This window comes from Monopterus albus, unplaced genomic scaffold, assembly GCF_001952655.1.
Source record: "Monopterus albus unplaced genomic scaffold, M_albus_1.0 scaffold100.1, whole genome shotgun sequence".
NCBI classification, from domain to species: Eukaryota; Metazoa; Chordata; class Actinopteri; order Synbranchiformes; family Synbranchidae; genus Monopterus; species Monopterus albus.
Genome location: NW_018127980.1, coordinates 1,051,446 through 1,065,849, shown reverse-complemented (window position 1 = coordinate 1,065,849; position 14,404 = coordinate 1,051,446). Strand labels below are relative to the sequence as shown.

At 40.1% G+C, this 14,404-nt stretch overlaps 1 protein-coding gene across 1 annotated transcript in view; it reads left to right on the top strand.

Moving 5' to 3' along the window:
• The window catches only part of reck (reversion-inducing-cysteine-rich protein with kazal motifs), a 57,186-nt gene extending 43,335 nt beyond the window's left edge, over positions 1-13,851 (top strand). Inside the window, exons 18-21 of the mRNA XM_020609608.1 lie at positions 980-1,190; positions 1,345-1,418; positions 4,287-4,442; positions 11,794-13,851. Coding sequence (XP_020465264.1) covers positions 980-1,190; positions 1,345-1,418; positions 4,287-4,442; positions 11,794-12,015 — 663 coding nt within the window. The 3' untranslated portion in view covers positions 12,016-13,851. The remainder of the gene's footprint in view (positions 1-979; positions 1,191-1,344; positions 1,419-4,286; positions 4,443-11,793) is intronic.
• Positions 13,852-14,404: the final 553 nt, after the last annotated feature.

Genomic DNA, 14,404 nt, shown 5'->3' with positions numbered 1-14,404 from the left:
GTTTCTGGGCATGTCCCACCAGGAGGAGGCCCCAGGGAAGACCCGGGACACGCTGGAGGGACTATGTCTCTCGGCTGGCCTGGGAACGCCTCGGCAGGCCCCCGGAGGAGCTGGAGGAAGTGTCTGGAGAGACGGAAGTCTGGGCATGTTTGCTTAGACTGCTGCCCCCGCGACCTGGTCCCGGATAAGCGGAGGAAAATGGATGGATGGATGGAACTTCAGGGTCAAGCAAGGATCAAGGACACCACTTTACTGGAAATCAGTTGGTGACTGGACACCTCAAATGAAGGATGAGAGGAAAGAAAGCCTTATAAATGTTTCTTCGATTCGTCACTCCTCACATTCCTTGTATCTTACAGTGCAGGACGAAGATGCAAAGAAAAATGCCATTAAGGGAAACGAGAATGCATTTTCTATTTACGTTACCAACTGTTCCTGCCTTTACTGTTGCGTTATGAAGCGCTGTTCTTGTTGCTTAGCAACTTTGACAGCTGCTCTGCTCTCTGCACGCATACAAAAGGTCGCGAAGGATCCATCAGTTGGACCCTTCGTTGTTCAGCGAAAGAAGGACGTAATTCTTGGCCACATAAGAATTGGCCTTCGAAATGGGCCGGCCTTGTGACACAATCTGTCTTTAAATGCAGCCTTCAAAGGATGTGTTCCCTGAATTGGGCCACAGCTATTATTATATGACTCTAACAATAGCAAAAGGATATGATTTTTGTTTTTCAGTGTCCCCTGTAGGAGCTGCTAGCAAGGCTTTTGAATTCTCATTTTGCTTTCAGTATATCAAAAAACATAGCTTGTTACAATCAAGGTAAATAAAAGATTTAATGTGAAGCTAGAAAAACATATGCAGTACATACATAGCAGAGACACATATGGTATATATACAAACCTTTAATGTGCTGCTTATATACTGTTTATATATACATATATATTTAGACTTTTACATTTGCTTGGTGGGTCCTGCTCACAGGATGCCTGTAGGAAGCCACAGCCAGTTTGTGGCCATAACGGGGAGACCTACAACACAGTGTGTGAGGCCTTCTCTGACCGCGTGGCTGTGGACTACGAGGGCCCCTGCCATGCTGTGGGGGCCGTGTCTGACGTGCCCTCCGAATCTGCATGCAGTTTGATTCCCTGTCCGCCTCTGTCCACTCCGGACTGCCACCCTGTCACACCACCTGGTGAGTGCACTAACACCTCCAATAGGAAGGTTACAGGTAAACTGGATGAACTGTCCTCAGATCGGTTACAGCTGTACTATAAATGTGACGTGTACACAGTATTAGTTTCTGAAAACTGTGCTGTCATAAGCCCTGACATCCGACCTCTTTCCAGGAGCGTGCTGTCCAATCTGTGCCAGCATGCTGCAGATCCTGTGGAACAAAGAGCAGATGAACACTTTCTCTAAGGTATGGACTTCTGTCATTTTCTACTTGTGAAGAGAATATCAAGAGGATTTAACACTTTTAATGTTGTTGGAAGGTTTTAATTACTCAGAAACCAAAGAATAATCCTGAAGTCCAGTCTCAGTAGTGTTCTGCAATTCGTTTTTGGTGAAGAACTAAAGTACTAATATGAAAAACATTAAATATTTTGGAAAAACTATAAAGAGTTTGGCTATTAAAGCAACATACTGCAAAATTAGATGGTGGTGAAACTGAGAACCACATTTTCTGTATCTTGACACTGTTGGTGGTATTAAATGTAATAGCAGGTGCTGGGCAGTGGGGGGCGCTGTAAATCCAAAGAACTCAGTACTGCAAAGGCTCACAAATGTCCTGCTCAAAATAACACAGCACTGCTAATTTATTTCAGTAACAACCTTTACTGAACAGAGGACATTACTGACCTACACTACTGTGAAACAATTTTAGTTGTTTCATGGCTGAAAATTTTCTACATCATTTTCATTTTTTGCCCATGTTTCCTATTGAAAACATACATACATCTTGTTACTCCCTTAAACAACTGTAGTGTGTCTCAGACACTGTGTGGTAACTGTAGTGTTGTGGATGTGGTGGTGCATTGGGGAACAGGAGCCTGGGATTTAAAATCTGACTTAAATGTCATTAAAAAAAGTTGATGAACCAGCAGTGGTGCCGGTGACAGCAGCAGCAGCTCCCAGAGCTCATACATTTGCTTCAGAGAATGCTAATTAGTCTACTTTTTATAAAAGTACACTGAGCCAAACATATTCAAGTGATTAGTCCAAGTGCTACTGTAAATGTCATACAATGGGAACAATGAATTAAATTCCCAAAATGCAGTACTAGCTTAACATTCAAGAGGATCTCACACTTGAAATAAAGGCTTATCACACTGTATCATATAAATGAGAGTGGCTATTACTATGACAGTGACATCCATCCGTCCATTATCTGTACAAGCTAATGTGATGATGATTGAACAATAATAACAATAATAATTAATGTCAGTGAATTTAGTTTTTCCACAATAAACATCAGAGATAATGACATCCTCAGGAATTCACACACAGTGTGTGTTTCATGTCTCATTGTTAAGACTTGACAGAGTAGTGACGCAGTATCTTTGCTTCCCCATTTTCCATCCCACACCCCCTGCGGAAGCTTCTGTCTCTTTTGGCTTTGACCTCTGACTTACAGATCACATTCTGTGATTCCCTGCTGGTTAAATTTTCATCTGGAATAATGAATTAAATTTCCAAGGAGGACAGTACATTTTTCATCCAATAATTCATGTCCCACCTCAAAATGCAATGCCAGTCCTGTCCAAATGGGGCTTTAGGAACAGTTGGGCTTGATGATGATGATGATGATGATGATGATGATGATGATGATCTCCAAATCTTAATGTTGTTGTTAGATTTGAATGGTGTCCAGTGCTTCTGAGGTGGTTACATCTCAATGCAAAAATACATTTATTTATACAGTGTTTAACAAAAGATTTTTTAATGATCTAAAGCTTTGCACACAGGGCACACAAGTGATGTTAATTTGAAAATGTTCTTCAAGAACAACACAGGTAGTATGACCTAGTTGAAATGAAGTATGAACTCTGCACTTTTAGTCAAGCTTATCAAACATAATTACAAAAAGGATAGAGGTCCTCAGACATGTAAGCCACATAATCCGAATGTAGGCCAACACACTGTTAGCTACATACTACTTCAGTTCCACAGGTATTTTGAGGCCACCATACTGACGTAACATGGAGCAGCAGTAAAGTTCGAAGCCCTCTGATTCCTAAGCGTTGTTATTGTCTTATAAGTCCCACTGGCATCTCATTGTGTTCAGCCTAATTATACAACAAAACCATTTTGGCTCAGCTTGGCTGTGATCCCCCGCACAAGTGCATCATAGCAAGATTCAACCTTAATCCTGTTAATGCCAAATACAAGCAGAGCTGAACCGATCTGCAGCTGCTCAGAAAAATGAGAATACAATATGGTTTAACTGTGCTAGTTTCTAAAACTAATCCTGCTGAGACTACTCTCAACTGTCTACTTATCAACAGGCTGCTTTTATAACACCAGTTCATTTATCTTTCATTTTACTGACTTCGTTCATGATTTTTAGAGATAGAAGACTGGGGCCTACCATGTGTGTCTTGATGCAGCAGGCTCTCAAAATGTTTAGTTCTTTTGTTATGTTACATATCTTTGACTTAATACAAGAGCTAATTTTATGCAGCAAAACTCAGCTGCAGCTGGACCTCAGCAGAATAAGTACTTCGTGTGAAAGGACTTGTGGACTTTGTGTTTATATCGTCAAGGAATGCAGCATGAATGCTGTGGTTGTAACACAGGAGTGCTCAGACTGCCAGTCAAACGTTTGGATGCACTTTCCCATGGAATTCAATGAAGATCATTTTAAGGAAATGTGAAATAAGGATTTTATTAACAAAACAAACAACTGTAGTCATAATAATAAATAAAGTTGCAATTTTTTTAGCATAAAAATACTATTTTACAAAAAAAAATCATATATAATAAAAAACTAATATTACAACCATGTTCAACATCAAAAGATTAGGACTTGATATTATACAATATTCTCATTCTGTATTGTAACCTACAACAGACCTTTTCTCATATAATAAAGAGATCTTTATTCTAAAGCTCTGTTCTACATTCAGAAATTGTGTTTATTGGTTGTTCCCACGATGCAGTGTACCCGACGGGCAGCATTTTGCAATATCATGATTTATTGACATTTTATAATCAAATTAAAAGCACAATAGCCGACATTTAATGTGGTCTGATCTGTCTGTTTTACCTCGGACTCACCTGTGTGCAGCTGAATAAGAACCAGCCGGTGACAGTCCGTGACGTCCTGCACATCCTGCGGCTTCACGTCTCAGTGCCGCAGTGTGATGTCTTTGGCTTCTTGAGCATTGATCATGAGCTGGTGGTCCTCATTACCCCAGTGGACCGGCAGCCAACGGCCCTGCAGGTAACATACGCTCATTCACATGCATGTTTGTACTTCTGATACTGTGAGGACACTCACTGACATAATGCACTCTAGCCCCTTACCATAACCCTAGCCTAAACCTGACTTTCAACTGCATAACAACCCCATTCACTTTCCAACATGGCAACACAAAGGAACACTCACCTTCATCATCTGTGGCTGTGGCTCATGAGGTAGGGCAGTCGTCTCCTGACCAGCAAGTTGGTGGTTCGACTCCCGGTCTCCCCGCATGCCTAAGTGTCCCTGAGCAAGACACTGAACCCCGAATTGCCGAATTGGTGGCTTGACTAGCGCCGGTGCATGGCAGCCTGTCGTCATCGGTGTGTGAATGGGTGAATGGTGTATGATCTTCTGTAAAAGCGCTTTGGCCAGTGTGAGAAAGCGCTATATAAAATACAGTCCATTTAAACCCCAAAACCCATTCTGAACCTTCGAAAAGCCCACTGAAGTTTTGTGGACAGTTAAAGTGTCCTCACAACAATGGCATCAGATTAAAGGATAAGGCTGATGACATTCCATATTTGTCTTCTTGTCAGGGGTGTAGCAATATTTGTAATTTAGCGATATTGCGATAGAAAAATGTCTCTATACCATCGTGGAACTGTGATGCTATCTACCAGGATATTACATATGGTTATTTTGCTAGTATAACTGCGTTAAGGTCACTGACACAGCTGATGCTTCGTCGTCACTTTCCAGAGCTGTTGTATGGCAGCATTTCAGTTTAGCAGTTTCAAGAAATGTCGTGGTTGGTCAGCACGACCGCCAGAGTAAATTAAACCTGCCTAAGAGGTAATAAAAAGTTTAAGTTCCACTGTGAGTGTGATGCGTTTTATTTACAAGGTCCAGCTGCTGCAATCATATGTTGTTTTATTTTATTTGCATTATCTTGTATATACATCTGTATATACCTTGTACATAAAATGCTGATGCATTAGTTGGTAACGGGCTTTTTTCCTATTTTTTCTTAATGTTTTTAATACTGTGATAAATATCATATTGTGGGCTTTTTATTGTGGCAATATCATATTGTGAGTTTTGGTATCATTACATCTTTATTGTCAACAAATCTGATGAAAAGACCCAAACCAACAGTGTATCCTACCAACAAGCCTGATGTATCTTAATCCGCTGTGCCAGAGCTACATGTTGTCCAAGCACTATTAAAGTTAAACGCATCAGTGTTTCCTTCATTACCACAAACACTATACAGTGAATATTGAAAACACAATTTAGTTTGACCTCAAAATCAACAGGACCTCAACATCATGGTGCAAATCAAACATGGTCTGTCAGGGACAAGATGATGTTATTTGTATCAGTGATAATGTGATTATGGTTCAGCAAAAATATTAGATGTTCTGAAAAACATCACAGACATATTCATGACTGACCACAGCTATGGTCGACTGCAGTATTACTGTAACATATATGGAACATTATGCAGCCTCTTTATATTTCTGCAAACTTCACTATGTGATCTGATAATTGCATCATTATCATAAAAAAAATTCATGAATAAAAAAACAAAAACAACAGCAGAGTGCGTCATTCCCACATCGTTCTTGTGGAACATCGTCATATCACAGAGAATTGGCTGTGTCATCTCGCATGCAATTGTGAATACATTGCACTACAGCAGGGCCTTTTTTCTGTTTTCTGTTTAGCTCAAGGTCTTTCTGTCCCTGTGAAAAAATACTGTGACTTCATCAACTGTTTTTAGAGAAAAAAAGTAGAAAATGTTATGTTGACGTTGGTGACGGCCCCTGCTGGCCCAGCTGCCAATCAAACACTTCCAGGCTTGGAGGTTAAAGGAGCATTTGTGATGTATGTCTTTGCTGGGCTTTGCACTCCAGTTTACATGTGGAGTCTGAATAGTCTGAATACATTATCTGAGTAACAGGAGTTTGATGGATGTGAAAGCAATGTTCCTACCATATGCTCTGCTTATTCCTCCAGATGTTTTCAGCTACATGGCCTTCATCAACACAGTAATGTAGCTGAAGTAGTTTTGACGAATTAGCATAGCATATGGGAAGATAATGTTGGAACCTGATTCTAGTTCATTTCATTGTTTCTGTGGGCTCGGATTGGTGTGCCTACATAGGTTTGCCCCTCACTGTGTGCACACTGCCTAAATGGAATAAATATCCAAATAGTCTAATGCAGTCTGTTTTCCTGGGCCATAAACATCTCTATTCCTCTCCAGCAGTCTTGTCTTGTAGTCAGGTCAGATTCACATCCACCTCTTTCTTTTTAACATACTGTTCTTCTCTTGCTTCACTCGTTCAAGGCCAATAATGAACTAAACCTGTGTGAGTGACATATTTACATTAAATCATTTACGTATATTTTCATACTTAATAATTCATGGTGCCAAGTCTGACAGACTTCCACAAAGCCAAACACTTGCATCTGTACATAGATGAGCAAAAGAAGGCTTATCCTGTAACTTATTAAAGAAGACTTGTGTAGTCTGTCAAGGATGAAGGAAACGGTGAATAAGGCCTTCTTCTTCTGGTATGTCTTAGTTACTAGGCAGCAGCTTCTTTCATGTCTTTGAGATATTAAGTCATATTATGGAAAACAAACTGAATCATGAAGCACAGAATTATATTCCATTGATTTGCCACGTGTGTGTGTGTGTGTGCGCGTGTGTATATATATTTTATTACCACATGAAATAATACATTTACAGTACAAAGGATATAACATAGCACATGAGCCAACAGACATTAAAAGAAACAAAGGTGTTATTAAATTAAGTTGTGTGTAGTGTGGGTGTATCCAACTCTATGCAGATTGATATTCAGTATTTATTAGAGAAAAATAAAATTAAACCAAATAAATTAAGAAATTTGGGGGGGGGGTTGAATCAATAAAGGAACAGGAGTGTACTGGTGATCCCTCTGCCTTGAACCACCAGCACGAGGTGAGGCCGCTGCTTGGGGAGCTCCAAAGCAGCTCAACAGGTTGAGGTCGTCCAGTCTTGTGTCATGGTTAAGTTAAACCTTCCCTTTGTTTGACTGTTCGTCACAGTTTATGTCAATAGTTGATTGTTGGGACTGAAACAGCTCGGGGTCGGCCCCTGACCTTGAGGGGAGAGACCTGACCCCAATGTGTGGTGTGTTCCCTTCCTAAACAGCTCCCAAACCCTGAGGAGGGAGCTTGTCTAAGAGGGTGTCAGCAGTCCAGTGATGCTATATGCAGTTAAGGGAAAGGAAACAGTGACCTGGCCTTCCTCCCCCATAATGTGCCCCCCAGAGAAACCCCAAGAGTGACCCCAGATTGCATGCCCCAGCTGCTGGGGACAGGGCGGAGCATCCCGTAATACAACTCTTGGTTTGTTAATGGTGGAGAAAGATGAATGGGTAAATAAGACAGTTTGACAGAAAATGGATGATTGTAATAATAAAATAACAATGAAAGAAAATCATAATAATATAGCAATTTCAGTCATATAAATACTATATATACTTTTGCATACGCATATTTTTGTGTACCCATATATAGTATGTGTATACGCATATTCATGGTTGACTTCTGTGACATTACTGAGCAGGCAGAGTGATGGAGATGGAGGGATTCTCAGTCACCGCTACTCAGAGGGAGTAAACAGGCAGACAGGTCCAAGTAGCATGGAAGTAATCATTGGTGCAACCCAGAGTACATTGTGAGCAGGCATCTGTATCAATGAATCATTTTAAACATTTTACCTTGTGTGATGTGAGTCCTGTAAATAGTCTTATATTGTATAAGCTGTAAGTTTATATTGGTAGTCATGGAAAAGATATTATTACAGATCTCGGTCCAGAAGTTGGGGCTGGGGGGTGAGCGACGAATCCTTTTCCCATTTAGTCATTGGTATTGTTATTGTTCTATCTGTATTTGACATTAGTTTATTAAGTTTAGATATTATCTTCCTTGAGTCTATGAATTTCATTATCTCCTCAGTTAGCATGGAAGGTTGTAGTGGGTTGTTGATTATATTGATCTTTGATTTAATGATGGATTTTAACTGTTGGTACTGGAGAAATTCTCCTCTCCCAGCTCCGTACTTCTGGACTAATGTATCGAATGGTATGAGCTGGTTGTTTTCAAATAGATGATGAAGGTGAGTGTTCCTTTGTGTTGCCATGTTGGAAAGTGGATGGGGTTGTTATGCAGTTGAAAGTCAGGGTTGTGCCAAATTGGAGTGTATCTACATGGTGTTAGTGGTAATTTAGTGGTTTTGTGTGCTTCCACCAGGCTGTCAGAGTTGCAGAGATTGTGATATTTTTGCAATAGTTAATTTTCTTAATTGAGTATGGTAATACAGCAAGGTCTGCAACTGATGTATTTTTGTTCTAGTTCTTTGAGCTATTATAACTATCCTTCTGAATCCATTTAACTGAATATTGTAATTGATTTGCTAAGAAATAATGCTGAAAATTTGGTGCTTCTAGGCCACCTTGTGATTTGTTCTTCTGGAGTGTTGACAGCGAAGTTTTGGGTTTCTTGTTATTCCAGTAAAATTGTGAAGTTAGGGAATCAATTGATTTGAACTATTTATCCGTGGGTGTTGTGGGAAACATTGAAAACAGGTAGTTAATTTGTGGTAAAGTTTTCATTTTGACTGAAGCACAGAATCACATTCCATTGATTTGCCACATGTATCTCAATTTGAAATCAAATGGAACAAAGTGATCAGGAAGGCTGGGGATGTCTTTGGAGCTGGTTGTGGAGATGAGGAGGCTGCACCAACTGTTGGATCCTGCAGTACACGACTCCTCCATGACCTGTTGGTCAAACTGCAGAGCACTTTTAGTCTTTGTCAGAGAATACTACAGGAAGTCGTTCCTGCCGACTGCAGTCACACTGTTCAGTGACTCTCCTCTGTGTCAGGAGAGTGATCTCCTCCTGTGACAAACAATATCAGCCTTTCAGTCTGTTAATATCCAAGCCTCACTGCATCTTACTGTTCAATTACTTTACACCAGACTTCCACTAATGCACAGTAACATTGTCGATTGCCTATTCTATTTATAATGTGTATATTAGCCTTTAGGCTCTGTTTAACATTAGCTTCTGTTTATTTGGTTTTTGTATTTATATAATTGAAATGTTTTTTTAATTACTCTACTTGACATTAAACCTGTTCTGTAAAACCTTTTCAGTCTTGCTACTGTAACACTAGAATTAGTAAAGTCCTCTATCAGATCTGTTTGATGTATGAATCTGAACACATAAAGTGACAGAGCAACTTGACAGCAAAGTCACAGGCATGCTAAAAGTGCATGCAGCAAACTTGTGCCATTTCCTTAATAAAAGTGGCCTTTAGAATTTCTACAGTGACTCTTTAATCATTTGTTCTCACACTTTGCTTGGCAATAGCTTCAAAGTTTTCAAGCTCTTATTCTATTTAGTATTTCATTCTTATAATGGTCTCTCTTAAAATGGCCATGAGAGACTGTAGGCCTTTATCACTCCATTCCTGTCAGTTCTCTGGGAGCTGTGTCAAATCTAGCTGTGAGTTTAGTCCCAGTGTACCTGGGGAGAACTTCTGCCTTAGATTAAATGGAATTGAGTTTTGTAGAACAGTTCCTCTTAGTAGTCTATCTGGAAAATACACACTGCAGTTCTGAATTGCCACAGATGTTTTTCTTGAAAAAAAAGAGCAGGTTTTAATGAATTATCTTGAAAATACAGGAACTGGCATTCAAGTATGGTCTAACATGGGCATTCTGTAAAACATTTTATTCAGAATCCCGATGTTTGTAGCAGTGTGAGCTGAGATTGGGTCAAACTTCTGGATAGCACCAAATAGTACTGATAAACGTCTACAGCCAATTTTGTGAAATAACAGGTGTGAATCAGGTGGCCCCTATTTAAGGATGAAGCCAGCACTTGTTGAACATGCATTTGAAAGCCTGAGGAAAATGGGTCGTTCAAGACATTGTTCAGAAGAACAGCGTACTTTGATTAAAAAGTTGATTGGAGAGGGGAAAACCTATAAAGAGGTGCAAAAAATTATAGGCTGTTCAGCTAAAATGATCTCCAATGCCTTAAAATGGAGAGCAAAACCAGAGAGACGTGGAAGAAAACGGAAGACAACCATCAAAATGGATCGAAGAATAACCAGAATGGCAAAGGCCCAGCCAATGATCAGCTCCAGGATGATCAAAGACAGTCTGGAGTTACCTGTAAGTACTGTGACAGTTAGAAGACGTCTGTGTGAAGCTAATCTATTTTCAAGAATCCCCCGCAAAATCCCTCTGATAAAAAAAAGGTACGTGCAGAAGAGGTTACAATTTGCCAAAGAACACATCAACTGGCCTAAAGAGAAATGGAGGAACATTTTGTGGACTGATGAGAGTAAAATTGTTCTTTTTGGGTCCAAGGGCCACAGACAGTTTGTGAGATGACCCCCAAACTCTGAATTCAAGCCACAGTGAAGACAGTGAAGCATGGTGGTGCAAGCATCATGATATGGGCATGTTTCTCCTACTATGGTGTTGGGCCTATTTATCGCATACCAGGGATCATGGATCAGTTTGCATATGTCAAAATACTTGAAGAGGTCATGTTGCCTTATGCTGAAGAGGACATGCCCTTGAAATGGTTGTTTCAACAAGACAATGACCCCAAACACACTAGTAAACGAGCAAAGTCTTGGTTCCAAACCAACAAAATTAATGTTATGGAGTGGCCAGCCCAATCCCCGGACCTTAATCCAATCGAGGACTTGTGGGGTGATATCAAAAATGCTGTTTCTGAAGCAAAACCAAGAAATGTAAATGAATTGTGGAATGTTGTTAAAGAATCATGGAGTGTAATAACAGCTGAAAGGTGCCACAAGTTGGTTGACTCCATGCCACACAGATGTGAAGCAGTTATAACAAACTGTGGTCATACAACTAAATATTAGTTTAGTGATTCACAGGATTGCTAAATCCTAGAAACAAAAACGTTTGTACAACATAGTTTTGTGTTTGTACAGTCAACGGCAGACACTGCTATTTTTTTGAACACACCCCTTTCAACTAATTGCCCAATTTCACAGCCTTAAGAGCGTGCATATCATGAATGCTGGGTCTTGTTTGCTTTCTGAGAATCTACTGCACCTACTGGTAACTTGTTTGCCATGTAGCAATAAAAAATATACTAAAAACCTGGATTATTCTGGTTAGTCACATTGTACTGCTATTATTTTGAACAATACTGTACGTAAGAGGTGGCTGATATCCAGTTTATAATAGAACCAGTAAAGAGACGGTGTGTGACTGAGCTTCTTTGCTGACTCAAAGAGAGAAGCGTGTGGAAACCAGAGTGTTGTTCTTCTGTTTTCTAGGTGGAAGCCTGCAGTAAGGAGGCTGAGAAGATCGATTCTCTCATCAACTACGCCAGCCCCACTCTGGTCTCCCAGGTCCCCCTGTCCGCCTTCCTCACCTCTGAGATCACGACATCTTCTATCCGATCCTCTGGGGGTGCTCCGCCTTCACCTCTACGCCCCCACTTGTGCTTCCTCCTCGGCCTTCTTATTGCTGCAGTCTCTGGCTTCCACCAGCTCTAAGTGCTTGTTGTCTCCTTGTAGCCTCCCCCCATGCCCCCTCGTGGGAGGACAGGAGTGTCATAAGGTGAGTGTGTTTGGGCAGCCGTGGAGCGGGAAGAGGCTGTGAGCTCATTGGTCTGTTGACAATCATTTTTACTGACTCACCTGCGTGTCAGACAATCAAGGCGGTGGAAAAGCTATTATTATGGAAAGCTTTTGTATGAACAGTATTATTAAGTGGATGAATTATTCACTGGGTTTCCCTCCAGTGATGTGTGTGTGTGTGTGTGTGTGTGTGAATGTGTATGACCTTTAAGCAATGTTTGACTTCATACCAGCAGTGTTTACCCAGCAGTCCCAGCTCTCCTGTGAAAGCTGTCAAATGAGAATGTAAACGTCATGACTCACAAGCTTTGCATGTGTTTGTGTGTGTGTGTGTGTGTGTGTGTGTCCATTTGGATTTCAAAGACAGAAATAAACACCCCTGTCTGAAATATTTGTAAAATTCCCACACACATATATGCCCTGACACAAAATGACTGGTGTCACAAAATCAAGACTTCTCTGTAATCACGCACTAGAGGAAGTCTGATCAGCATTTAAGTGACATTTGTGAAGCCTCTGCATAATCTGTGTCACAGTGCATGATGTACTGTATAGACATGTGCGGTGTATATGGACCTAGTGTTTGAATCCCTAACCTCAGCAGTGTTATTGCCGTACTCACAGACCAAGCCAACTCAAGTCGAAACTAATCCAGCCTCCAAAGTCAGTTGTAACTACTGACCAAACTAAGTGTCCAAAATCTGAGCAGCTCAGAAACCAATCAGAAAGTTCCAGTATTAAGGGAGCCCAGGTTCTGTGTACTGAAGTAGGTCAAAGTTGATGTGGTGATTTAGGATCTAAGACAATCTGAGGATAAACCTGATGACATGAAGCTTTTCTCCAGAACAAACCTGGCAACACTTTAGCTGATGTGGTGTTGTGATGTTGTGACATTCACACTGCAAGCAGTGTAAAGGATAACACCTTAAGGATTTATGACAAAGGAGCAGTTTATAAACTGTAAAAGTGTTATTCTGTATTATAGTCCATTAAGGACAAGTCATATGCACTTTACTCTACTGCATGCCTGCAAGTGATTGATGGTTTTTTTCCCCCCCAATAAACAATCATTTAGTCAGTAAATTTTGAAAAAAGGCAATTTCCTAGCCCAGTGGATTCCACCCTGGGGATCAGCACCCCGCAAACAATGTGTTTTTTCTGTTCCTATCTGAATTACTTCATGCTCTTATTTTTACTGTTTATTTACAGTATTCTTTGCTCTTTTATTGTGAAATCTGAGCTGATTGAATTAAACAATCTGAGAGAAGAATATTACTCCACTCGCGAATCAGACATGCACCCTGTGCGCAGGGCTCTTAACTAGGTATTGGTTTGCTTGTTGCAGACCCTTTGTGAGGTCTCCAAATGTTTTGTTTTGCCCAAAACCCAAAGGTAGGCTATTGAATTTACAACATTAAAAGCCTGAGATTGATAATTAAATTGAACAATTAAAGAGTTAGAGATGCATGTTAATCCACTCATCAACATATACATTTCAGCCAGTTCTTGAATGCAAGAAAAGATTTGTTTCTGTTTATAGCTGCACAGCCATATGATAATTTAACCTGAAAACAAATATTAAAGTTTTGACTGCAATGGATTAAAATCTCAATTTTTATAACTGTGTAAGTTGTTTTAAAGAAAAAAAAAAACCCTGAAGAACAAAGCTGGAGAAAAACTCAGCTGGAGGGTTATGGTTAAACCTTAAGTATTGGAATATCTTATGAACACCACTTGTAAAAAAAAAAAAAAGAAAAAGAAAAGAGGCAGATGAGTGTCCTGTTATGAAGCAGCAGAACAGCCCAGTTCATCACTCTTTGTACAAGGCCAGTAGCTCTGAAAAGCATTGAAAAGAGATGCTTTCACTGTGTACAAATGAACTAGAAGCCATTTAATAGCAGAAGGAAAATCAGCTAAGCACTACCCACAATCCACTTTGGGTAGAGACGATTTTCCACATTATGCCTTGCATATATTGTCTTATATGAAGTAATATTAAAAATGCAATAACATTATATTTGTTAAGAAATGTCTTTATATTTTATATGTATCTGACAATAGATTGAGAAAATATGATAACCTATGTGCCGTGTTTTTGGAACAAATATGTGTTTTTCTTTATTGCATGATGACAATTATGAAGTGTTTTTACTCCCGAATGTACGACAGCATTGTCTTGCGTCTGTGTGTTTGTCTGCCTGCCTACACAGCACAACGCCTCTCATTGTCTAACAGTATTATGTGCTAGGCAGCTCTGTAGCAGGGAACCCTTACCACAGCTCCTCCATCTAGTATGTGTATGATG